Source organism: Corvus cornix, chromosome 5 (assembly GCF_000738735.6).
Source record: "Corvus cornix cornix isolate S_Up_H32 chromosome 5, ASM73873v5, whole genome shotgun sequence".
Classification (NCBI taxonomy): Eukaryota; Metazoa; Chordata; class Aves; order Passeriformes; family Corvidae; genus Corvus; species Corvus cornix.
The window spans coordinates 3,187,226-3,214,409 of record NC_046335.1 but is presented as its reverse complement, the minus strand read 5'-3'; the positions used below and the strand labels follow the sequence as shown (position 1 = coordinate 3,214,409).

The 27,184-nt window shown below is 40.5% G+C and overlaps 1 protein-coding gene across 1 annotated transcript; it reads left to right on the top strand.

Moving 5' to 3' along the window:
- The first annotated feature begins 115 nt into the window (after nt 1–115).
- WDHD1 (WD repeat and HMG-box DNA binding protein 1) lies at nt 116–26,973 on the top strand. The gene is made up of 26 exons (XM_039553230.1): nt 116–153; nt 1,085–1,177; nt 2,130–2,241; nt 4,207–4,358; nt 6,337–6,448; nt 6,987–7,037; nt 8,145–8,240; nt 9,650–9,742; nt 10,660–10,766; nt 11,742–11,877; nt 12,040–12,229; nt 12,405–12,595; nt 13,193–13,377; nt 14,454–14,695; nt 15,204–15,341; nt 16,256–16,412; nt 18,092–18,206; nt 19,543–19,674; nt 20,169–20,398; nt 21,865–21,995; nt 22,651–22,710; nt 23,531–23,574; nt 23,713–23,871; nt 24,247–24,386; nt 25,378–25,513; nt 26,078–26,973. The coding sequence occupies exons 2-26, from the start codon at nt 1,101–1,103 to the stop codon at nt 26,276–26,278; spliced, it is 3,387 nt and encodes a 1,128-aa protein (XP_039409164.1). The 5' UTR covers nt 116–153; nt 1,085–1,100; the 3' UTR covers nt 26,279–26,973.
- Nucleotides 26,974–27,184: the final 211 nt, after the last annotated feature.

Below are 27,184 nucleotides of genomic sequence, written 5' to 3'. Positions count from 1 at the left end.
TCACCCGGCCGCCGCCGCCGCCATCCCCGCTGCCGGGGCCGCCCCTCGCCCGCCCCGGCCCCGCCCCGGCGCTGACGGCTCGGGCCCGGCCCCGCCGAGGGCGGAGCGGCGGCGGCGGGCGCGGGAAGGCTCGAACGGGTGGCGGGGCCGGCGGTGAGCGGCGGGAGGCAGGGAGAGGGAGGGACGGTGGCTACGGCCCCAGCGAGACCCCGCGGGCGGTGCGGGACCTTCCCGGAGCGGGGGCAGCCGGGGGGAATGGGGGTCCCTGCCGGGGTGCGGCGGGCGGCTCGTGTGGCCTGCCCTGGGATGGCCGAGGGACAGGCCCTGGCACGCCAGGCCCCTCCGGGCCTCGGTAACCCGGGCCCTCATCCCTGCGGTGTTCCCATCCCTATGCCCCCTATCCCCGTGTCCCCATCGCCACGGTGTCCCCATCTCCCATCCCCACGATATCCCCATCCGGAAATGTCACCATCCCTACAATGTCCCCATCTCCTATCCCCGTGACCTCATCACTGTGTCCCCATCTCCTGTCCCCGTGCCCCCATCCCCGCGATATCCCCGTCCCGCAACATCACCGTCCCTACAATGTTCCCGTTTCCTTTCCCCGTGACTTCATCGCCATGTCCCTCATCCCTACCATATCCAGTGTCCCCGACCCCGTGATTTCCCCATCTTCTATCCCCGTGTCTTTTTCCCGGTGTCCCCATCCCCGTGTCCCCCCCAGTCCCCATGTCCCCATCCCCGCAATGTCACCATCCCTACAGTGTCCCCATCTCCTGTCCCCGTGACCTCATCACTGTGTCCCCATCCCCACAGTGTCCCCCTCTCCCATCTCCGTGCTCCCCTCCCAGCAATGTCCCCGTTCCCATGTCCTCATCCCCACAGTGTCCCTATCTCCCATCCCATGTCCCCATGCCCACGGTGTCCCCATCCCCGTGCTCCCATCCCCATGTCCCCATCCCTGCAGGTGGTTGAACAGGTGAATGTCCCAGCAGCTCTCAACTTATACCCCCATCTGATGTTCTTCCTGAAGTGTTTCCTTTTAATCAATGTTATTTCTCCTCTTTTTCCCCTCCATAAACAGACAGGTGGGAGTGAAGATGCCATCAACGCAGAAGCCAATGCGGTATGGCCACACCGAGGGACACACCGATGTCTGCTTTGATGACACCGGCAGGTAACAGCCCCATTCCTAGAGACCGAGAGAGGGATGGGCTTGTTCCTGTCTGATGCCCTCCCAGGAGTTTGGTATTAGGAAAAATTTCGTCACTGAAAGAGTGGTCAGTCACTGGCACAGGCTACCCAGGGCAGTGGTGGAGTCCCCATCCCTGGAGGGATTTCAAAGCTGTGTGGATGTGGCACTTGGGGACATGGGTCGGTGGTGATCTTGGCGGTGCTGGGGGAATGGGTGGACTCGATGATCTTAGAGGGCTTTTCCAATCTTAATGATTCTCTAAGTTTCTATATCAGCCATTGCTATGTGGGATACTGGGATGGATTTATGGCCTGGCATGGCCCAATAAATCCTTTGGGTTTTGCTTGTGCTGAGAACTGGCTGTGTGACATATTTAGGTGCTCTGCATTTAGAAGTGATTGATTTATAACTTAAATGTAAGCATATATATATCCCCATGTATATATATAGTAAGTTTTATATATATAAAAACTCTATATGCACATTTTATGAGAGTGACTTCATAGATTTTAGCAGAAATCAGTGTAGTGTGGGAGTAAATATGTTTATGTATGCACTAAGAAATTAAAAATATAGTTAAAGGAATGCAGTATTGGGCTTGCTATCTTTTCATCTTTTCCTTGTGCTAGTTCTTGAATGTTGAAATATAAATGATATATTTAGTATTACCTTTTTATAGATTAAAAGGTAAACAAAAAAAACCCCAAGCCCTTTCAAAATAAACTCAAAGGATACACCTTATATACTGGGTATGGTTAAAGTCCGTATTATTTTATTCCTTTCTTTAGTTCATTATCATTGCAAAGACTGTTCATAAGAGATGGTCTGGTAACAATCCCTTGAAAGCACAAAAAGCCTTGTTTGGCATTACAACCAAATGTTTAAAAAAGGATGCAGATTCCTGGATGTTAAGAAATCCTGTGTCTTTCCACAGCTGCATTGTAACTTGTGGCAGTGATGGCGATGTTAGGATTTGGGAAAACTTGGATGACGATGATCCAAAATCCATTAATGTGGGAGAAAAGGCCTACTCGTGTGCTCTGAAGGTATGGTTGTTAACACAGCTCCTCTCAGCTGTGGATTTTCCTACAGATTGTGGATTTGCCAGCTCAGGGATGCTGGTTCTGTGGGTAACATTAAACAAGAATTACCTCTGACAATTCATTGTACCCCATACACAATTGTAGAGGAATTACTCTGTATACTAAACTTTTGTAATGTTTTTTTCCCTCCTCCTCCTTCACGTTCAGTTGTATTAATTTCTGACTTTGATCTCCTTTCTGAGAAACAAACCCAGCAGATTAAGCTAATTATGCAGTGAACTTTTTTGGTTGTTCCAGTGTTTTCTCACCATGTGAGTTGCAAGAAGTTTCCCAGTATAGGATGTGATCATCAAGTATTAGGAAGAAAGCCAGGAGGTTCTTTTATGTGGGCCTGTGTTAAGGTCCAAGGAATTATAATCTGTATTAATCAAAACTTGTTTTCACAAAGTGAGTAATAGATTGGTAACACTTTTTTTTTTTAACTGGTTGATGTTTCACTCTCAGAATCGTTACTTGGCCTAAAAGATGCCTCTGACCCAGTGTCCCCAAAGTGAGAAGAGGATTTATGTAATAGAAAATAATTATTTTTACTATGCATGTTCATGTATTTAGCTTGAGAATTGTCACATTATTTCCTTCATGTCCAGTTTTTGTTATATTGCATTAATAATAGTGGGCCTAAAATATTGTCTTTGTGGCATTTTTAGAAGAGAAGACTTCCAGAAGCCTACATCCATTCTACAAATGTTGTGTATTTAACCTGGCAGTGATAAAGGGAGATTTTTAAGTTGTTTTTCAACTACTTGTGGTTTTGGAGAGGAGTCTGAAGGAGGAAATTAATGAGTATTAACATATTTGTATTGCATTATAAGAATTATCATTTGAAATCCTATTCAGAGCTACTGCCTTAAGTGAATCCTCTTTCTTATGTCCCTTTTAACATACCTCATGTATCTATTCCTCAATACCTGTATAATCTATTTTCATCATTGATTTTTAGAGTATTTTGCTGTTGATTTTCATCACATTACTTATCCTTTTGCAAACTGAGTGAGGTGACTTGAATGGGTTCTCTTAGCAAATCCGTGGCAGAGGCAGAAATTGCGAAAACTATTAAAGAATAGATGAGGAAAAATCCTGGGAAAAGTTGAAAAAGGTGCTTCTAGTTTTGAGGGATTTTTTAAATTTTTAAACAGTGGGAGACTTAAATGTCAGGAAATCATTTTTCAAAAATTACTCTTCATTAATGAAATGTCATGAGGGACTGTTCTGAGATGTTGATGTAATCTGAGTAATAAATCTGATCTTTTTTTTTTTTTTTTATGTTGTTCACTACTGACTGCTGCTTTCTTTACCTTCAGGATTTTTACTATAATTTTAGACACCTTAACAAAAAACCCCAGCCACAATACTACCTTCCCCCCCCAAAATACACACAATAAAAACCAAAATAAGGCATTTCTTTATATTTATTTTAAAGTTTTACTGCTGTGTACAACTGAGAAGTACCATAGTCACTCCAAGAGGTATTATTTTCCAAGCATGTGATAATTATTTCTTTTGTTTTGCACTTTTAAAAATCTGGATTAATTTTTAGTAAACTTCTGCTTTCTGTTTTCTGCAAAGAACTGAGCTATAGCTCATGAACTTCTCATCTTTCCCTGGTGGCATTTAACTGAGAATTCCAGTCCAAGGGTGCCCTCTCCTGATGCTGCAGCAGACGAATCTAAATAGCATGCAAGTTAGTTTGGTTAAAGTGATAGATTATAAAAGTTACTATTCTTGTCTGTATTTTTTGTGGGAAAAATATAAGTGAAAGAGTATTTCCCTTACTACTCTTATTGTCAGACCTTTATGGAATGAATAAAGTTGATCTGCCCAAATATTTGGGACATCAGAGCAGTATTTTTGTCCCTATGGCATAAATGGGTTTTAACTAACAGATTTTATGACTGATTTTGTTGTCAGAATGGAAGACTGATCACAGCAGTCTCCAACAACACTGTCCAGATCCACACATTTCCTGAGGGAGCTCCAGATGGGATCCTCACTCGTTTCACCATGCACGCGAACCACGTCACCTTTAGTCGTGATGGCACCAAAGTTGCTGCTGGATCCAGGTAATGTGGGCACCACGAGGAAAGGCACTGCTGCCCTTCAGAATCTGGAAACTTCCTCACAGGCTGGTTGTTACCAATGAGATCATGAGCCCACAAACCTCTGAGGGCTTTTTAAAGGATTGGAAAATGCCTTCGAGGGGGTGGAGGGGAAGAAAGGAATGAAAAGGAGTTTGGGAAACAATGCTCTGGGAGATACTTGATCCACCAAGTAGTTTTATATAGAAGTCTGGTGTTGCGAAATAATTTCTTTTCTTTGGGAGACTTGAGTGTTTTCAGCTCTCAGTCTGATGCACAAGTGTTCACCCTTCTGGATGTCTCCTCTCATTGAGGGTTTTGTCACTGGGAGCTGGGGATGATGTCCTGACTGCTCAGGATCATGGAGCTGCAGATGAATGTGCACATCTAAAAGTTAGATTGGTTCTGATTTGTGTGAGAGCTTTGAGTCATTCTCTGGCATGAGCATCACCGATCTGCCAAACGATGACAGATGACACTTTCAAGACTTGCCTGAGGGGAATTTAATACGTAGTTTAGTTCTTTTCTTAGGGCAGCACGTGTGCTTTTACAGAATATACTCTAGTCCTTTAACAGAGAAGGTAAAAGAGCCAGCAGGCAATGGGTTTTTTGTGGGTTTTTTTCATGTATTTAAGGCTCAGGTGATTCTTAATTGGATCTGGTGAACTCTTTGGACAGCCATAGCTAATTCACGCTGTCTGCTTGCCTCTCTTCTGGAATTTTGCTCCACAGGGGAGATGGCAGAGATCTGCTTCCTGACTCCTCTCAGTGTGAATTGAACCAGAAAAGCATTTTGGATGAACATGCTGGACTGTGAACTCTGGCAGCAGCTCCACCAAAACTGGGAGGCTGGGCAGTAACCACTGTAATCACCAAATCTGACAGGGATCATGGCTTTGGGCCCTCTGCCAGTGCTTGTTTCTGAGGGAACAGCTCTGCCCCAGGATCTGACTTTGATTAGAGAGATTAGGCAGACAACAAACTCTTTGCTGTTTCTAAAACTTTTATAACCCCCCAGTACTCCTGCAGCCTGGCTGGGGCTCCCACGTTTTTAGGAAAAAGAGCTCACAAGACTGTCAAGCCACCCCTCAGTGAGGTCTTGTGTGTCATACTGAAGGAGAATGGTGAAAGCCATGAAGTGAAGGAGTGCACCTGAGAAAAACTGCTTTTACTTGTCCCAGATTTCTCTGTTTTTACATGGAGTCTGCAAACTTCAGTTGTATATAAATTTAACATCCAACTGGCTGCCAAATTTCACATGAACTATATGAAAAGAATTAAAAATAATGGTTAACTCTATAGAATTAGATCATAAAATGAAATTTCTCTCTGGGGGTGTTGCATTGAGGTTTGAGAGGGAGTGGTACTGGAAGTTTGTCACAGGAGTTCTGTGTCTTAGGAATTACGATTGATATTTTGAGTTAAACTGCAGCGATGGCTGCAATTTTGGAAGGAGGAATAAAGTTGCAAAAATTCTCTTGTTGTATCTGATACACTAAATGGTCTTCAAAATCCAGTTAAAAAGTCACAAAATAAACTACTTGCACCATCTTTTTTTTAAAAGCCACATGACCAAATAATTATAGTAATGAATATTGGTCCCACTCAGCAGATAGTTCCTGTTAAGTCATCAGCTCTCTGGTATCTGAGCAGAGATTTTTATTAGATCATGTAGAATATTGTGTTAAATGGGTATGTGGTCTGTGTGTGCATAGTATCTTCTTCAAAAAACAACCATATTTTATTAATTTTGACATGAACAAAAGTAATTTTCTGATAAAAATAGTCTGGCCTTACTTCTATTGTAACAAGCCTCAAGATTCTCATCTTTCATTACATCATATAGTGTTGAGAGCTGTAACTTTCCCAAAAGATATTTAATGCCCAATTCTTATTGCCATAAAAACACAGTTTGTCATTGTTACTAGCAATGTCAATAATTTTATGCCATTGTGATCTGCAGTGACTTTATGATCAAAGTTGTGGAGGTGACTGATAGCAGCAAGCAGAAAACATTCCGAGGACACGATGCTCCTGTTTTAAGCCTGTCTTTTGACCCCAAGGATGTTTACCTGGTAAAAAAACCCCTTTCTTGTTTACTTTCTGCTTTGAATCTCATTTTCCCTGGGGGAAAAAAATTAAAAATGTAGTTTTTTACCAAAAAAACCAACCAGTGACTGGGCAGATGAGAAGACTTCATTTCAGCTGACCTTGCTGATGATGGAGTGTGTCACAAGTTGTTTCCTCCCAGGAGGATTCAGTCTTTGCTTTACTACTCAGTTACTGTCTGTGTTCTTCTGGAATGTAATTTAGAGGAGAAAAGGTGCCTCACTAAAGAAATTTAATATTAATTTTGAGCCTCTTTGGCAAATAAATAGCTCACTTGAAGTATGAGTGTTTGTAATTACAGCAGCTGGAGCTGAGGACCATTATCAAGATGACAGTATTGGAGAGTTTTAAGTCTTAAAGTGATTTAAACAGGGAGGCTTTCCTTTTAAAGCTGCCTATGTATCACATGTCTGTAGCATTGGTTATAGGGATTTTTTCCATTTTGTGGCATTAATTTCTCTATGTCTTTAATTATTAATTTGTTTACTCCATTCTCTTACCGAGGCCTCAGCAAGCTGTGACGGTTCCGTCAGAGTCTGGAACATTGCAGATCAGGTAAAGGCTGCCCTTTCCATGTGAAATCTTTCCTGAGAAATCCAGGATTTCACAGAGAAGGCTGGACTGAAATAACCCTCCTGGAGAAGGATTTTCCTTTTGGGAATGAAATCTAGCTACACTTCACAGAATACTTCTATCTGCTTCTGGGAGAAATTCCAAAACCTTATTATGAAATGTTGCCTGGGTAGCTGTGTTTTGTTCTTCCTGTCTGTGAAATCCCTGATTCCTTCCGTTCATCTTTCCTAATTGGCCAACACTGTAAGTGCCAAGGACAAAATAAGGATAGCAACTGACATCAGATTCCTCATTTCAGAATTTCAGCTCATTGCTTTCAGGACTGAGGAATTTTGATTATAAGAAACAATTTATTAACGGTAGTAAACACATTTAGCTTCTGCTCTTAGAACTGTAAAGAACTTGAGATTTTCAGGTGAAGGCTTTAATAAGGCAGTTCTGCATATGGATATGGCATTAGTTTTGCTAAATGCCATTGACTGAAATAAGAATCCCTGTGGAATTATTCCTGTAAGTACAGTTGAAAATACACCCTCCACACTTGTGGATTGCTACTTTTTCAAGACACAAGCCTAGTTGTGTGAAATCTCATGTTCCAGACTGACGGTGGGTGCCTTCTGGGGAAATTATACTGAGAATGTTCCAGGACTGGGGCAGTTTGATGCATGAATCTGTGCTGTGGTTTGAGATTACAGCCATTCATTCTTTATACTGCTGGGACCATATTCAGGCTTCTGTGTGTCACCTTGGTGCAGTTGATCTGGGTTTGACAAATGCTTTTTGGCCGCATTTCTCTATAACCTAAAAATAGATGAGCTCATTTGTTCTGTACTTGATTAAAAATACATGTTCTGTGATCTTATTTCTGTTACAAGTACTTTTATTGTCATTAAAATAGTTTCAGGGCTACATTGACAAAGTATTTTTAAGGCAGTATGTACTACTGTATTTTGATGAAAGAGATTATTTCAGTTCAGATATATTTCTTCCTTTTGGTTTTTTTTTCCCCACCCTTTTCCTGTAAGAATTTGTACTAAACAGCAGATTTTTGCTGAGCTAGAAAGCTTATTTTTTAAAATTTGTTTTCAGACATGCACGACAAGCTGGCTACTGCTGCAGAAATGTAATGATGTGATAAATGCTAAATCAATCTGCAGGCTTGCCTGGCAACCTGGCACTGGGAAGGTAAATGACTGTGTTTTATCACATCTTAATCCTTTTGCCTCTGAGTCCAACAGTAGAATTCAATCTGGGCAAGCCCAAATTGCACCTCCTAGGAGTAAGGAAAATATTTGGGGTGAAGTTCCCTTTTAGGAAACATAAAAAGCTGGAAATGGTTCCTTGTTTAAACTCCAGACTGTGTTTGGCAGGAGTCCAGCTGTCAGCCCAAACCAGCATTAAACAGTCTTGGTGTGCTGAATAGGAAGGAACATTGTACACGAGGGAAGTAATCAAATTGCTCACAACAGAGCATCAAAGGAGTCCTGTCCTTCTCTGCTTTAAGTAAATATTGCCCTACTTGGTAAATATTTCCTCAGTAAGTTGCTGCCTTTCTTTTCACCTGAAGATCAAAGTTGCAGGAGGGTGTAGCCAGGTGGGGGTCGGTGTCTTCTCCCAGGTCACAAACGTCAGGACAAGAGGAAATGGCCTCAAGTTGCATCAGAGGAGGTTTAGATTGGATATTAGGAAAAATTTCTTCAGCAAAAGGGTTGTCAGACCTGGCACAGCTGCCCAGGGCAGTGGAGGAGTCCCCATCCCTGGAGGGATTTAAAAGCCGTGTGGATGTGGCACTTGGGGACATGGGGCAGTGGTGAAGATGACACTGTCAGGTTAATGGTTGGTCTTGATGCCCTTAGAGGTCTTTTCCAACCTAAGTGGTTCCATGATTCTCCAAAATCCCTGGCTGCTATGACAGTGTTATGTATCAATTTTCCATGGAACAGTGAATGTCACCCTCAGTACAAATTGTTTCAATATCCATATTGCATAAAAACAAATACTTCCCATTTTTAGGCTAATTCTTCACACACACATGCATTTGAAGTGTGAGCAGTTGTCTTGCTTCTCTTACAAAGCAAATTGTTAGACTCCTAAAAAAAAAAAATCCTAAAGAAATAAACAGCCAGTAACATTTCTGTAGTTTTATGAAGATAAAATGAGCTGGTTTAGGAATCAGTTTTTCAAATCAGATTTATTGAGAAATTGTAGCCTGATCAAAAGGAGTTTGGGGAGGGAGGGTAAAGAATCACCTAAGCCTTGTGCTCAGAGCATTGAAAACTATATGTGTGTGTGTGTGTCAGATGTTTGATAACTAAGAACTTCTAACCTTAGGGTGCAGTTTTCTGCCAGAAGGAAATGAAGATTACAGTAAAAACAGGCATGTTTTGCTCTGTTGCATGTGGGAAGCATTAAAGAACCTTGTAATTTAAATTACTTCAGCTTCCTCTCTCAGTTGGCATGGCTGGGATGTTAGAGAGCTGTTAAGTACTGAGGCAGTAACATCTGTGAGGCTTCTGAATGAAGGAGCTGTGCTGTTTGAATGTTGTTTGACAGGTAACTTGCTCTAAATTGTGTAATATTTTTCCTTTGAGCAGCTGCTGGCAGTTCCTGTAGATAAAGTTGTAGAACTGTTCAGAAGAGAAACCTGGGATAGTCAATTCGATCTGTCTGATGCCTCCATCACACAGGTAGGGGCAGGAGCGAGTGGCTTGTTAAATACTCTGTAATTTAAATGTTATTCTGCTAGAAATTGTCTTCTGCACAGTACCTCTCCCTTCCCTGACCCTCTTCTCTTGGTAATGATTGTTCACATTTTCTGTTTAATTTCTGATCCTGTTACTTTCTGTTGGAAAACAGGGCAGAGATGCTGAGTGATGTCAAACACCTTCATGTGGCTCTGATTCCCCTCTTTAATTTATAGTAACCCACCAGGTCTCTAAAGTCTCCTGGTGACTCACCCACTGCAGCTGAAGAACATCTGTTTTCACAAATTGCTCTAAATACAGAGCTTTTTAGAGAAAATGTCAGGAGTATTATTTCTGTACGGAGCAGAGATGTCAGTTGTTCACTTTATATTTTATTGAGCTGAAATTTAGTAGACATGACTGTGCCACCTTCTTTCTTTTGGCCTCACTATGTGCTTGCAAATCTTTGGGTTGAAGAGAACCACCTTCTAGTGTTATTAAGATGCAGAACACACAGCCTTGGATTTTAATTTATGGGACTGTATTAAGTTCAAAATAAATAAATCTACGTTTAGTGCTGAGTTTGCAAAATACACTCTGCTTCTTTTTGCATCTCTAGAATTGGGTTTTGTTTGGCCTCATGGCAGTGTTTAATGACAGAAGATGGATATTCTGAAACAAAAATAGGCGTGCTATCTTTAAAGAGTGTTTTTTTAAAGCAACCATTTTTGTAATAGTTTTTAAAGAAAAGGAGCTACCTATCCCCAGCCCATATACAGGAAGCTGGATATGGTTTGTTAAAGATGATGATTATTAATTTTTTTATTCCAGAATATCAGTCTGTTTTAAAATCCAGAACAGGAGTGCTGTGCATGCATTGGTCACTTTTTATTATTATTTGTTTTATTTTTTTTCCTAAGCCCTTGAATGTTGTGGTCTGGTCTCCTTGTGGGCAGTTCCTGGCAGCTGGAAGTGTGGATGGGAATATAGTGGTGTGGAATGTGGAAACCCAGCAGTGCATAGAGAGGTATTCAGTGTTGTTCCATAAATCCCCAAGTTCATCTCTTTTACTTGAAATAGAATTTGATGTTCTTTCCTGTAAAACTTTTTTGTGCAAATGTAGAACTCTGCCTCCTGAAAAACCCTAATAAGATTTACAGGGTTTTGTGGTTTAACCTGTCAGGTAGCTTAGGGAAGGGACTTGAATGTGGATTTTGTTCAAATCCCAGAATCTGTCTTTCTGTGTATATCTGTTATTACTTTTGAATCTGATCATTGATTAAAGGATAGCTTTGATGGCAACAAATTTTCCTCACATCCCAGACCCCAAGATCATTGGCAGTAACATGTTTTCTAGAGGGAGAAGAAATACAGGTCAGTCAGTCAGCCATCCATCCTCAGCTGTAAGCCAAAAAGGACAGACTGGCAAATTGCACTTTGGTTAATTAAAGCTCTTAAAAGACCCTAAATATCCCCCCAGTTAAAATCAAAGATGTTATTAAGTGAGGTAGAGAAGAAGAGAATTATCTAAATATTTTGGGTAAGAAACTTGATTGTAACTGTACTGTCTATGTTAAGAATTATGGACAGATTATGTAAATAATTAATGGGATGATTTTTTTGTGAGGATAAAGGGTGGAAAAGATAGAGGATTAATTTATCAGTTTAGTACAAGAGAAACAAATAACTTTCTTTCTGTAACTGGATGGTTCTGGAATAAATGAGCGCTGAAGAATTCCTGTCTTTTCTACGTGTATCAGGATGCTGTTTTAAGAATATGATTCTGATTGATTTTTAAACCTTAAATGGTTTTCTTCATAGAAAAGGAAGACTTGCTCTATTTTTTGTAGCACTGTTTACTCTGAAGGTGACCTATTAATTGTCTTATTATGTGTAATTTCACTTTCTTACACTAGTGGATATGCCCACTTTTTGCAATAACTCTGGAGGGGAGGGTTCTGACTGGCTTACTAAAAATCCATTATTTTCATATTCATTTTAGGATGAAGCATGAGAAAAAATACTCAATTTGTGGACTGGCATGGCACCCTAAATATAAGCAAATTGCTTACACAGACACTGAAGGAAACCTGGGGCTGTTGGAAAATATCGGTGATGTAGAGAAGCCAAATGACAAGGTGCTCAGTACCAGTGATTTCCTGAATTAATAACATTCTTTAGGTTATAAGTTATATGGAACATTCTGTTTCGTGCTTTGCAGGTTCCCTCTTGTGTGTTAATTTATTTCTTGAATTCCATGTCCAAAAGAAGTTTTGTGCTGATGGCTAATCTGTTTTTAGGCTGCCAGTGCAGAGGCCAAAGACTACAACGATCTGTTTGATGGAGATGATGATGATTTAAATGGGGATATGATTGAACCACCTTCTTCCCCAAAAACTGGAGATAATGAGGATGATGCTGATGACCTTATGCAACCCCCAGGCCATATAAGGCGGGCACTAATTGATGATGATGATGATAACTCACTAGGTACACTATGAACTTATTTTCCAGAGCTCTTTTACTGGGATGATCTTTTAGCGCCCTCTACTCAGATATATTTTGCTTTGTTTTTCCAGAGAAATCTTGACTGTTTTAAATGTTTTTTAACCTATATTCTGTCATAATACTGCGTGTAAGATGTAAATTTTTTTTTCACTTCTAGATATTGGGTTGATAAAAGCTAGTTCTGGTCTTCTTGAAAAGGAGGATGATGGTGATGATCAGACTGGGGGCTTTTCAGCTTTGCCACCGTCATCTACACAACAGCCTTTCTATGATGGGCCAATGCCAACCCCCAGGCAAAAGCCCTTCCAGTCTGGCTCCACTCCTGTGCATCTCATGCATCGATTCATGGTAAATCTGTGTGGTTATTTAGATTTAGATGCTTCTTTTATATTTAGTATTGTCCAGTTTGTGTTATGTTTTAATCTCATCCAATACTTTTTTTTTTTTAGTATGTTACAGCTAAATAATGGAAAGTAGCTTTGTTTTCATGCAAGGATTCCATAATGTTTTGGTTTACATTTCAGTTGCTGTAGAAATAAATACTTGCCTTTAAGACAAAATCAAGCTATGCAGTTTGTACCTGTGCTACTGAATTCTTGCAAATTCATTTAAAAATTCTTTTTTAGTCAGAACTGTGGGTATTTTTGTGCTGTTAAGGCTTATATGTTAATAATTCACTATTTCTTTCTGTCTGCAAGTTCTCACATTTGATTTGGTAAGGAGAAAGATGGGTGAGCAATGAGGGTGAAACTTTCTGTTTTAGGAAATCACTGTTTTAGGAATCACGAGTCCTGATTACACAGGTCTTCAGTCTTCCTGCAGCCTCCCACCCAGTCTTGTTTCAGATAAAATAATTACAGCAGGCTGCTTTAGGGCAGTATATCTGATGAATTTAGGGCATTTGATTTGATGGTTTTTTTGGGTGTGTGTGGTTCCTTTTGCCAGGTGTGGAATTCAGTTGGAATCATTCGCTGCTACAACGATGAGCAGGACAATGCCATAGACATTGAATTCCATGACACCTCTGTGCATCACGCCACACACCTCCCCAACTCCCTGGGCCACACCATGGCTGACCTCTCCACTGAAGCCATTTTGCTGGCCTGTGAGAGTACAGAGGAACTTGCAAGGTAAGTCATGGCCTTGCTCTGCAAAACCCATAATAGGGAGCTGCTTTTAACTTGTTTCAAATATTTCGACTTTTATTTTCAGCTTCTATCAATTTTGAGCTTTGTGGGTTTTGATCATGCTTTTTATTTATGGGACCACTTTCGAGGAGGATTTTAGCTTCCACCTACTTGAAGACTTCAGGAGTATTAAAAAAATGTAATTTGTTTCCTGAGAATTTCTTTTAAATTCCTTTTTCAAATGTATATATAATGGAAACTTCACACATTGCAGGCTCAAAGGGAATTGTAAACATGAAAAATAGTTTTTCAGTCTGCTCAGATCAAAGATCAATCATAAGGGGTCAGCTATTTCTTTTCACACTGTTGCTAAGGAGACATTTGGAGATACCCATAAGAATTTCAAGTGTGAAGAACACAAGTTTATGAAAACCACAGAAAGATTTAAGCAGCTGGGCCAGCTAAACTCTGTTCTTGCATTTAAGAACAATTTCAACAATATTTTATTGTTGGTTTCTGTGGAAATATCTTGAAGAAAGCTTTCTTCTTATTTTCACACATACAGCCTTGTGGTAAGTTGAAAAGCACCCTTTAAAAGTATTATTTGTTATATATTGGTTGTCTGACTTTGGAAGTGTCAATGTTTTTCTCAATGGAAATTGATAATCTGTCAAAAGGCATGATGTCTGTGGACTGGTTATAGGCGGTTTTCAATTATTAAGAACTGAAGCTTTTAATATTTTTTCCCTTTGAAAGATAGCATAATATGGCAGACTTCTAATGAGGACTGATATTCAGGGTGCCAAGAAGGACATTTACCTGCTTCCATCTAAAAAATCAGACCTACAGTTGTGTCTGCTTCAGGCTTTAGTCTTTAAATATGCAGTGCTGGAGGTCAAGCTGGCTCTTCAGTTCCTGAGTAATAAGAGCAACACCTTTGCAAATGACTGCTTGAAATTTGTAGTCCCATCTGTAGTTCCGTCAGAGATGTCTGATAAAAATGTAATATACCAGTGTATTTTCAGGTATTGTATTTACTTCATGTTGAGACGTCTGATGGCTCTTTGTCTCTGCCTTAGCAAGCTCCACTGCATCCATTTTGGCTCCTGGGATGCCAACAAGGAGTGGACTGTGGATATGCCAAAGGATGAAGAGATTGAAGCCATCTGTCTAGGTCAGGGCTGGGCTGCCTGTGCTACCACTGCCCTGCTGGTCCGTGTGTTCACAGTTGGAGGAGTTCAGAAAGAGATCTTCAGTCTCCCAGGCCCAGTGGTGTCCATGGCAGGACACGGAGAGCAGCTGATGATTGTTTATCACAGAGGTAGTTTTCTCCCTTTTGTCTTTTTGTGAACTGAGGTTGTTTTCAATCCTCATCTCTCACTGGCTTTGCACACTGGTTAATTTGTTTGTAATCACCAGAGTGTGTTTTCTTCTTCTTTTCTTCGTGGTGTTTTTCTCCTTTTTCTTTTCTGGGTGATGCCTTTACAAGCACATCCATCATGATCCACGGACCTGTGACTTCTGACAGCAGAGCCTATGTTTGATATTGGGATGCTGAGATTAAACTGTGGGGAAGGGAAGGATTTTGCAACAGTGAAATTAATAGATTAAACTTGTGTTTCACATGGGCCAGAAGGAATTACTACAGAAAATTAAGGAAGCTCTCATTATGCATACCTTGTGTGTCCAAAATATCAAATAGTTGTGTGTCTGACAGTGGTATCCATGGATAATGCTGCATTAGAATTAATTTTTGATTCAAAACTAATTTAGCCAAGAGCCAAGGCAATTCTGTTTTCTAATGAAGTCATTGAACAACTTTTTTCTAGGTACTGGGTTTGATGGGGACCAGTGCCTCGGGGTCCAGCTGATGGAACTAGGAACGAAGAAAAAACAAATTTTGCATGGAGACCCTCTTTCTCTTACAAGGAAATCCTATTTGGTGTGGGTTGGATTCTCTGCAGAAGGTATGAAATACCTGCATGAGAGGTTGAGAAGTACTGACACTGTTGGGAGGATTACAGGAAAGCTGGAGAGGGACTTTGGACAAGGCAAGGGGGAATGGCTTCACACTGCCAGAAGTCAGGGTTAGATGGGATGTTGGGAAGAAATTCTTGCCTGTGAGGGTGGGGAGGCCCTGGCACAGGGTGCCCAGAGAAGCTGGGGCTGCCCCTGGATCCCTGGAAGGTTGGATGGGGCTTGGAGCAGCCTGGGATAGTGGAAGGTGTCCCTGCCCATGGCAGGGGTTGGAATGAGATGATCTTTAAGGTCCTTCCAACCCAAACCATCCTGTTATTCTGTGGAGGAGTTTGGGTAATTTAATGCCCTTTGAATAATGTTGATCTTGGGACTTTCACTTTTTCTTCCAATCTCCTCTACATTAAAAAAAATTCTATTTTTCTATTCTTTCAATGTATTTGTCAGAAATCTTTAATATTTTCTCACTCAAATGTTATCAGAACTTGTTCTCCTGATTGGTTTTCCTGCTCAGCCAAAAAAAATAAACTGTTAGTACACCATAAGAGCTCCCTGACCCCCAGAGTTGGTACCTTGGGAGGACCTTTTATCATAAACATAAAAAGTAATTGTATAATAGCTGATTTCCTTTGGGAATCTGCCCAAGCAGTATAAATTCGATTTCTCCATAAAACGCTTTAACTTTGAACTTGTCAGTTAACCACCAGTGGTGTTGGCTGACAGAAGGTGGCGCATCTTTCCAAGGAAACTGCCTTTTCCCACCTAATTTGTGCAGTGTTTGGGAGAGAGGATGTTGTATCTGAAATATGTAAACCATCGTTTCCCAGCTGTATCCAGTACTTCCATCTTGCTGGGTTGTAATTTGCTGCCTGTCAGAGGAAATGTTCTCATTTATAACAAACAGGTACCCCTTGTTACGTGGATTCCGAGGGAATCGTGCGAATGCTGAACCGAGGACTTGGGAACACTTGGATCCCGGTGTGCAACACCAGAGAGCATTGCAAAGGGAAATATGACCATTATTGGGTCGTTGGCATCCATGAAAACCCCCAGCAGCTCAGGTCAGATAATTCTCAAGGAAATGCTTTGTTTGTCTTCGTTTCCAATCCCAGAAAATCCCTTTCCAATCCATTTTTTACAGTGAGAAACTGAAAACTTCAGTTTGTGCTGAAACAGGTGGCTGGTAAATATGCACAGCAAATGGTAACTCCCCAAATATAATTCTGCATGGAGGATTCATTACTGAACTGGTTTTGAGTGACTCATTAGAGTTTTATAATTTGTAGCTGATTAATTGTGGCTCTTTGCCTTGTCTCGGGGGTGTGTGCTCTTTATTGACACATTCATAAAACTGTATTTTACTAGAGAAACTTCCTAAAGTTATGGTGGCTGTTAGAAATCTGCTTCTGCTTTTGATGATTTGGGGTTCTTTTCATTTTTTTTTTTTTCCAAGTTTTTGCAGTTCTTGGTAGATTCTTCCCCCACTCTGTTTTCCCCTTTTGTGTCTCTGAAAAGAATCAAATCCTATAACTAATCTGCATCATTAGATAAATCAGAGCTGTCTGTTATTATATTAATATTTAAACTGTGGTCTTGAAGAACCATTTTGGATGTAAAATTGCTCAAATATGTAGCTGAAAGTTAACAATTTCTTTATAAAAAGTGGTATTAGTGTGTCTAAATAACTGTTTCTCTTTAGTGTGACATGCATGCTGGACATTTTGTTGCTAAGCTTTATTTGTAGCCCTTTTTGTTCAGTGGTCATTTTCCTACCAGGGCAGAATTCATCAGCTCACATATTTTACTGAAATTTAGACTCTCTTACTTTACTAATCATGGACAATTGTAGAGTTTGGTGGGAGACTGCATTTTATTTAAACTTATGTGACATTCTTCATAATTCTCTGCTTGTTTGGAATAAGGGAAATAATTCGATGTCTCTCTTAAATGTCGCTTCCCTGCCTTGTTTCTTCCTCCAAATCATTATGTTGGCCTCCAGAAAATTCACCAAAAATGTGCAGGACACATCACATTGATAAGCTGGTCAACTGTGGGTCTCTCATCCTGAGTTTTTCTTCTACTTTGAGAAAGACAGTGCTGCTCTCTGAATTGCAAAGAACATTTTCCTCAAACCAGCAGTAGAATGAAGATAAGGAGGGGGGAGGGTTGTTGTAGAAACACCACATGCCTTAATTAAGAGATAGCCAGAACACTAATGCTTCCTGTTCTTTTTTTCCCAAGTCTCTGAAACAGCAGCTTAGAAACCCAGATGTTTTTGTCAGTGCTGCATTGGTGCTGCAGGAAATACAGCTCTTCCCCAGTCAATGGTTTGCTTAAGTGATTGTTACCAGAAACTACTCCTTTAAATATAATGAAACAATAAGTGTGCTCCTTCTGTTGCTCAGTGGTTTCTGATTTTAACATACTGCATTTACATTTTGTAACAGCTCTTAAATCAAACATTATGTGAGATCGAGATCAGAGTGTGTTACGTGCTGCATTTGGAGTTTAAAGTGTGAACAAGAGCAGCGTGTGCCTTGCTGGTTTTGAAATCTTTTCTTGCTTGCCATGTACAGATAACCCTTTGTCATGCAATCTTACACATTGCTGTATTTAAGCCAGTCATTTAATTACTGCTTTCCAAAGGACAAATCCTCTTAAAGTATCTTGCTGCTTAGGACACGTGGTTTAGATGGGGAACATCTGGTGACTGGAGGTGTGTTTTGTTTCCTGTGCACAGGTGTATTCCTTGTAAAGGAGCCCGGTTCCCTCCCACCCTGCCACGACCTGCTGTAGCCATTCTGTCTTTTAAACTTCCTTATTGTCAAGTTGCAACAGAGAAGGGACAGATGGAGGTATGGAATGGTGTGGAGTCCACAGCTGAGAGTCTTAGGTGTCCCTGTAGTGGGGATTATACAAGACTCCTATTAATCACCTCTGCTGTGAAAGAGGATAGTGCAAACCCTGAGTAAAACAGGTGGCCAAGGGGGTTGTTCGGGTTCAGTGTTTTGTGTAGCTTTTCTGGTTTGGTTCACAACTGTTTCTAGAAGAACACAAAATAAAACTGGCAGAGCTGAGGCAAAGTTGTATTTACACATGATCCGTTTCTGACCAGTGAAGTCTTTCTCACTCTCATTTTTTTAGTGGGTTGTGATACCAGATTTTGGGATCCCAGTCAAGCCGCCCTTGAAAATGTCTGGTTTTTACTATTTTAGGCATAACAAAATTTTTGGAAGATATACTAAGTATTCAAATTCATAATCACTGAAAACACAGGTCTTCTGGCTTGGCTTATTTAGAGGCTGGTTGAAGCAAGATGTGCCTGTGGAAAACTTCTAGAAAAATAACTGTATTTATTCTTCAGTTTTTATTGGTTTAAGTATTTCAAACTTGTGCTCCTCAGCTGTAATACACAAAAGAGAAATGAACATAAAATTCTAACCTCAGCCTTTGAACAGTTTAGTGCTATTTGAAATTTATTCTCTTTGATAGAAGTATAGATTAAAATTTTCAATAGTAAACACACTGTCGTTTTTAATGAATTCTCCTTCATTTGTTGAAGTCTTTTGTTCTTTATCTGATAGAGTATGTTTTCCATTCCTCCCTCCACCCAAAATAATGGGATGAGAATGCCAGGAACTGTTAATTTGCCTTGAGGGAATATGTGTAGGTAAAGAAAAGTTATTCTAATGCATCTGATGAAAACATACTGGCTCTAAATAAGTTTATAATTATTTTGAACAAGGCTAGCCTGGTCTAATAGCCATACTTGCATTATATTTTCTGTTTATGTGTCTCACAGGTAAACTCCTAAGTTTACTGAATTATTCTGGAATACCTCCAGTTTGCTGTGGGACAGCAGATAAAATAATCAACTTGTTCTACAATTCTCTGTCCTGATAGTATAATGGTGAACATGTAGGTCTCATCCTGCTGCAAGCCTGTAATATAAATGGAATTCAACATTTGTGGCAGCTGTTTGGATCAGTTTGTATAAGTGTGGTTGTTATCCATCTTTCCCTTGGTAGGCATTGACTTTAGGAAGAATTGTCTACCCCTCACCCTCTTTATCAGAGGAAAGGAACATTTAAGAATAAGTTGATAAAATACACTGTAAATTGTTAGGCATTGTGTTATGCACTGGTTTTTCCCCTCTGAATTCCTGCATGCATCCTTCTCCCTTTTTTTCAGGAACAGTACTGGCGTTCTGTTGTATTTCACAACCACATGGATTACTTGTCAAAAAATGGCTATGAATTTGATGAAAATGCTAAAAATCAGGCAGTAAAAGAACAGCAGGAACTTCTAATGAAGCTGTTTGCTGTAAGTACAAACACATAATAGAAAGAATCCCTGAGACTTTATCCCTGAGACTGGAGTTGCTAAAGGCTGGATTGGACGGGGCTTGGAGCAACCTGGGATAGTGGAAGGTGTCCCTGCCCATGGCAGGGGGCTGGAATGAGGTGAACTTTAAGGTCCCTTTCTACCCAAACCATCCTGTGATTCTCTAATTTATTTGTAGATGTCATCTGATGTAAATGCTGATGTGATTCCTCTTATTAGGAGTCTGGCTAGTGATTGGCAACCCAGCCAGTTCAGACTCTGATAAAAAGTGGGCTGCAGTTAATCTTGTTTATCAGTGTGAAGGGTGGGGGGAAGAAGGAAACAAAAAAGCTTTTCCTTTGCTCTGTAGCTCATGACTTTTGGTGGCTTGTCTTTATTCATTCACTCCACCAAGACCTTGATATTCTACTCCTGGAGTCTTGAGGGAGCTGTGGAATTGAGGTGTGTGACTCCCCAGGCTTCTTCTCTTGCAGCTTTCCTGTAAGCTGGAGCGTGAGTTCCGCTGTGTGGAGCTGGCTGACCTCATGACCCACAACGTGGTGAATTTGGCCATCAAATACGCCTCCCGCTCCCGCAGGCTGAACTTAGCCCAGCGCCTCAGCGAGATGGCTGTGGAAAAAGCCTCTGAGCTGGCAGCAGCACAGGAAGATGAGGAGGAGGAGGAGGAGGAAGAAGAGGATTTCCGAAAACACTCGAACGCTGGGTAACGCAAATTTCTGTGGCTAAAAAACTGGGATGGTTTTTACTGCTCTGTTAACGTTTGATGCACTTCTCTGGCCCACAGTTTGCAGGGTATTTGTGGTGAAGTGATGGTTTGTGCTGCTCTGCTTGTAAATGGTACTTGTAAAATGGTACATCCTTGTTGGTGTTTTGTGAGGACTCATTAGTCCCAGAATACCAACACAGAGGGAAATATCTCCGCTTTCTGTGTGCCTGTGTCCAACAGCCTCAGAGCCAAAGCAGGCTCAATACCAAGTTGCTGTGACTGGAATTTTTTCTTCCCACCTTTCCCTGCCTTTGGTTCCTTCCCACCTGTTTTTTTTTTCCCTCTTTGTCTCAGTCTCTCAATCTTGATTCATTCCACCTGTCTTAAAATTCTATTTTTCTTCACCCATCCCTTTTCTTCAATATCCCATCTCAGTCTATTTTACTTAGTCTTATTCCTTCCTCACTAATCCCAGCTCTTCAAAGCTATGGAACATTCTACAGGCTGGCTCTGCATTCTTTTTCTCTCTGTATCTGTGCTATCAACCTTTCCTCTCCTACCTGCATCTGGTTTGTAGAACATGATGAGGCAAAAGGTGTGTGTGTGTGTTTTGGTGATTTTTTTTAAAATTGTCATGGGGTTCTTAACATATTTAAATTTATAATAATAATATATATTTATATTCATTTATGTCATATTGTTGGAAGCAATGTCTTCCTATAGAAATTTCATGTATGAAGTTTGGGACTTATTTAAGCAAGAGGAAGTGATAAGTCCCTGAACTTTTCTGTAGTCTTTTCCCTTGTTCTTCTGTGTGAAATTGCGCAGTCAAAACTCATTTCTAAATGCTCTGGCTTGTTCTTCTGGCTCGGGTGTGGAAGCTGTAATCCCATGCCTGCAACTTCAACCACTCTGGGGGTTAAAATCCATCACAAACACTATGTTGTTCTTAGTGCCAGAGTAATCTAATACTGACTGTTTTGCTTGAAAGAAATGAGCCTTTTGTTTATGTATATTATACAGATTTTGGTAACTGATAAATTTTAGGAGAAAAGTGCAAGAATTGTACATCCTACTATACTGGGAATTTAGAGAATAATCAGATTAAATGTTAAAACTTGATACCTTCAGTATGAAATTATATATCCGTGTTACCACCTGTGTGTATATTCATGGATGCAGAAAATTAATCTGATGATACTGGAGGTATATGTGTTTACATGGAGATTACAGAAGATCTTTAATATTTGCATTTGTATTTGTTGCAAAGTGTTCTGGTAATAAAGTTACGGAGTGGTTAATGAATCTTTAATCATCACAGTTTAATCAACGTATAATGCACATAAATGCCAGTGTTACTGCTCTTATTGCCTAAATTAGGTAAGTAAGCTTGCTCTCTGTTGTTTCAGTTTTCTTTCTGAACTTGGTGACCACTTCCTTTCTGCTGAATTCCTTCCTTTTAGCTACAGCAGCTCTGCCATGGAGCGGAGTCGGCTGCCAGGCAGGAATGTTCAGCAGGACCAAGACGTGGAAGATGCTGAAGAAACTGATGCCTATGAGGAAGCAGAAGAAACCCCAGAAGTGCATCAAGAGAGTAAGAAAAATATATTCTGTGAATAGACTGGAAGTTATCCAGATAACTTTTGCAGACTTAATAAGGAATTAAGTGGCTCCATATTCCAGCCTGTGCCTGCAGTTGCTGCAGAGAAACAAGTTTGCTGTGTGTCATCTGCTGTGTCTCAGCTGTGTGTGCATTGTACTCAGTAGCCATTAGAGGGGCCCTGGGGGACTTTTTCCTGTTGCCTGATTATATTCTTAAAGGACTGGCTCACCTTCTAATCAGTTACTTTGGTTTCAGCTCCAGTCTTGCAGGAGTTGGATTGACAGATGTGTAGTTTGCTGGGCACACTTTAAGAAATAAACTTAAGGTTTAAGGAATAAATTTGCAACTCTAAATCTAGGTAGAGGTGACAGTTTTGGAGAAGTGTTTGTACTGTCTGAAAATGAAAAGTCATGCTTTAAAATAGAGATAATTTTACTGTAATTGTGGAATCACAGAATGATTTGGGTTGGAAGGGACCTTAAAGATCATCCAGTTGCAGCCCTGCTGCCAAGGGCACAGACACCTTCTACTAGACCAGGTTGCTCCAAGCCCCATCCTTCCTTACTCCTCTGTTTGGTTTGTGTTTTTTTAAAAGAAATTATGCTTCAATATTTTATTGCACTTAAATATGTACTCCTTTTTTCAGAAGAGCCAAATCCTTCCTCCAAAGGTGTCATTTCACCAGAGGTGACTGCTCCAAAGTCTGGTGAGTAAATTGTTTATTCCAGGATAAAAGGATGACACCTTTGTCATTCTTCACAATATCTGCTCCTGGTTTTTATCCTCTGTCCTCCCATTACTTCTTAAATTTAGTGCATAACAGTGTTGTCAAATGGTAAATTCACAGATTCATGGGATGGCTTGGATTGGAAGAGACCTTAAAGCTCATCTCATTCCAACCCCCTGCCATGGGCAGGGACACCTTCCACTAGCCCAGGTTGCTCCAAGCCCTGTCCAGCCTGGCCTGGTCACACTGATTGTTGTTCTCACATTTTCAAGAGGTTCCCTATTCCTGTCTTCATTACCCAATGATATTCCATAACACTGCTCTGATTGCCTTAGCTGTGCCAAATGCTGAATCAGTGCCTGCCTGGCTATGCCATGAAGACATTCTTTGGGACAAGGGAAAAATGAGAACAGTGATCAGTGGATTTTGTTTCACTAATCACAGGCACGTTTATTACTTGCATGGCAGAGTGAGTAATCCTGATGTAGAACTGTGAGTGTGGACAGGCAGGGGCAGAATGTGACCTCCAGCAACCTGGCAACCCTTGAGCAAGAATAATAGGAGTGGAAACGGATTTGGGAGTGGAGGAAGTACTGGGTCTTCCTCTGGATTTGTATTTTAAACTGTTGGTCCTGTGTGGCATTTCTGATAACTAAGAATAGCTGAGCACATACAACATAACCTTCATGGGGTTATTAAAGTGTCTTTCTACTCATCTAAAATGTGCACATTGCTTCAAAGATTTAAATATATGTGAGAGCACACATTTTTACCTTCTTTTTTCTCTCCTCTGAAATAGCTCTGGTTGCATCCAGCAGCCGAGGACGAGTGAATCCATTTAAGGTAAGAATTTTGCAGCTGGGTCGATTGTGATGCTCTGAAAATCACAACAGATTCTGTCTGAAGTTTCCAATATAACAGCTACCTTGGAGGAGAACATGACAGAAAATAAATAAAACACCTATTTATTTGTTTTGCTAGGTGACATCAAGCAAAAAGGACCCAGTGGTCCCCTCAGGAAATGTTTTAGACAATATGACCAAATACTCAAAGAAAACATCTTTGTCTGGCAGCAGAGCTGGAAACAAGCAGAACCCTCCAGTTATAAAGCCTCTGACACCCAAACCCAAGACCAAGCAGGTAATGTTTGTAGTCTTTCTTGCATCATTTCAGTGAGGAAAGAACAAAAAACTGAATTTTACCAGATTTTATCAAGTATGAGTAAAGCAGCTTAGACGGCAGAATTCATTTAAGCACAGTGCAAAACCTATGAGAGCACATGAAACAGCAGAAAAAAAAATCAATTGTAGAAATTACTTTCTGTACTGAGCCTTGTGCTTTTATTTTAAATAGTGTAAACACTGCTGTGCTGAAATTGGCTGGATTAGATGCTCTATTAATGCAAGTGATTATTATGTCTTTAGGAAAGGCTTGGGGTTTGTTAGTCTACGTGGTACATATTGTCTGAGAGTGAGGTGTTTCTACCTTTTTCTTTCTTCTTCTCCATTTCTGTAGGCTTTAGCAGCCTCCTTCTTCCAGCCTCGCACACCTATAACTAATCCTGCTGAAAAAACAGTGGAAGAAAGAGAAGAAAAAGCAGAAAACGAGTCCCAAGAAGCCAAAGTCACTGCACAGGAAAACACTGAAAACAGAAGGTGAGAGACACTTGCATCTCAATGCCATATTCCAATTTTGATAGACATGCAAGTCCAGAACTTATTTTATTTCTGAAGATGTTGGACTGGCCAAAGAAATACAACATGAAGATTGAGGTTTAGCTCACAAGTTGTCATATTTGTGAACCCACTTCAGAAATGTGGGAGTGAGTACTAAATGAGCAATTCAAAATATAATTTTGGGGCTCTAAGCAATGGTTTTTGCCTTGATACTACTTGTAATGACCTTTGATAAATGAAACCGTGCTGCTGTGTCAGTTCCAAGTACAGGAAATACTGAAAGTTTAAACATCTCTAGAAAATCTCAGAGTCTCAAAACTAAGGGTCTTATGTGAAAGAGTAAAAGCTTTATTTTGGTGGGCTTTTTAAAAGAGAAGGTCAACAAAAACTTGAATCACCTGAGGAGCTCATCTCTTCCTAGCTAAGGGTCTAATCTGTCTTGTTCCTGGGAAGCAGATGTATTTCCCAACAATCCCAATCCTCATGAAACCTGCATTATTACAATCATGTTTCATTTAGGCTTCATTTACCCTGAGGAAGATGAAGGTAATTATTGCTCATTTGGACTGGCATTCTTTTCATTAACCTTTACAGATAATATTCTACAACAAGTGGCAAAGAGAGCTGTGAGAAGAATGAGCTGAGATGTGCTAATGAATGTGCTCTATTTTTAGGTTGAAGGGACCCTGTCAGAAAGGAAGAGAACCATTATGCTTTGTCATTCTAAAACTGGAATGTTCATCTCCATATATGTATCTCACAGTTTTAATAAAAATGCTTGACTTAGCCTGGCCTTGTCAGCATGTTCCCTGAGCATCCTGCAGTGGGAGAGAGGAGGCTGCTGACTTGAGAGGTCTTGTCTTCTGAGAACAAAAAAGCCCAGTTAGGTGCTGTTCAGAAATGTTGCTTTGGGAGGATATGGTTTTCCTATAATCTTCTTAACCAGACAATTTTTGTGTGTTTGCTTTAGACCAAAGACAGGTTTCCAGATGTGGCTAGAAGAGAACAGAGCAAACATTTTGACAGATAATCCTGATCTGAACGAAGCAGAAGTAATAAAAGAAGGCATGAGTCGATTTAGAATGCTGACATCAGAGGAAAGGATGGTAAAAAAAGATTCTCTAATTGTGGGGGTTTGATAATTCTTTCCCTCCAGTGAATCCCTGGGTTATTTTCAGTTAGGAATTTTTTCTTTAAATTCCACTCTTGTCCATCTTCATGGATTTCAGTTTAGAATTGTGCTTTGATCTATGACATATAATTTATTAAAATATAAACTGAATTATAAGCAATATCAGAAAGCAGCTTTTCCGAAGTGAGGCTTTTGAGAGGAATCAATGAACAAATAACAAAAGAGAAAGGAACGAGTTTAAGGTCACATAGCCAGGCTTAATTCACTGGGGCTTAAATTTGTTCTAATTTAACTTGTTGGGCCTTTTGGGGTTTCTCTTTTCTCCAGAAAGACAATTAAGATCTTCAATTTCATATACAGTTTCAAAAGAAGGACAATGTTGTTAGAAGACAAGAAAGTGAGGAAATAGTTCCTTACTTAATCCTTATTAGTTCTTCACAGGAATTATTTCAGTACCTTAAAATCAGAGTAATAGGGTGTATAAAACAAAGTGGTGAGTTTTGTGGCCTAATTTGTAGTTTTCTGTTCTCCTTCAAAGGTGTGGACTGAGAAAGCAAGAGGAGGAAGAGTCAATGACTCAACAGAAGACAAAAAGCGAAAGCGTCCTGCAGCTGAGGAAGATGAAGTGAAAAAGAGCCAGGAGCAGAAATCCGAGGACACAAACGTATCCAAAAAATCCAAGCCTTTAGATCAATCCACAAACAACAGATTGTCAGCTTTTGCCTTCAAGCAGAGCTGAATGAAGTGGTGCCTTCTCAGTGTCTGTGTTCTGAGAGCATTCATGGAAGGAATTCCTCTGTGTTGAGGAATTGGCTGCCATGCTCGAAGAGCACTGGCAAAAAGAGTGCCTGGCTCCAAACAGTCTGTTAGAAAGTGTTTTCTTAGCAAGTTTTGAGAGAAATGTTGAATCCCCTCTCACAGTCTTTTACAAGTTACTGCTCATGGGCCTGTTCCCTGGCAGCACAGTCCTGAGCAGTGCTGTGTAGCTGTGGTACACGCTGTGTGCCTTGGTACTGGTGATACTGAGTGCTAAATGCACATTAATCCTTCTGGGGAGGGTGAACTACGTTCAAAATCTGCCCTGTGATTTGAGAGAGGCAAAATAATGGCTTCACTACCATTCCTACTGCCTGTGAGAGTAGGACACTCAAGGAAATGGGTGAGAGGGGGAGAAAGGTGAACACCAGCAACATGTGAAGCTGCATTTTCAACATCTGTGGCAGTGATGTGGGCAGGGATAGAAAACCAGAGCAGAGGCTGAGTTAGGAAGGTCAGGTGTGCAAAGCCAAGCCACTCCAGACTGTGCAAAGGTGCTTTCCCAATCCGTGTCTCAGCAGGGTCCAGAAAGTGCTCAGAACTTGTAACGTTTCTAATGTTTGTTTCTGTAATGTTTGTTTCTTTAAATAAAATGTGGCTGTTTCTTTGTTTAAGGTGCTGGAGTCCCCTTTGCAGTTGTAATTAAGGGAAACAGATTTCTACCTACCAGCCCTAAGGCAGTCAGTTGTTTTTACCCTGCTCTGGAGACAGGGCATCATGTCTAATAAATGTATTTGAAGCAAACTCAAATTTTGAAAGGTTTTCTAAGATCAGTTAAAATAATGTAACATTTTAGCATGACAGCTGAGACTGAAGAGTTCTCAAATTA

Excerpts from the sequence above, each read along its gene's own strand:
- WDHD1 (XM_039553230.1), top strand. The coding sequence starts at position 1,101 with ATGCCATCAACGCAGAAGCCAATGCGGTATGGCCACACCGAGGGACAC. Across the intron at positions 11,878-12,039 it reads TAGAGAAGCCAAATGACAAG|GCTGCCAGTGCAGAGGCCAA; the intron begins GTGCTCAGTACC and ends ATCTGTTTTTAG. Across the intron at positions 18,207-19,542 it reads CAGAGAAGGGACAGATGGAG|GAACAGTACTGGCGTTCTGT; the intron begins GTATGGAATGGT and ends CCTTTTTTTCAG.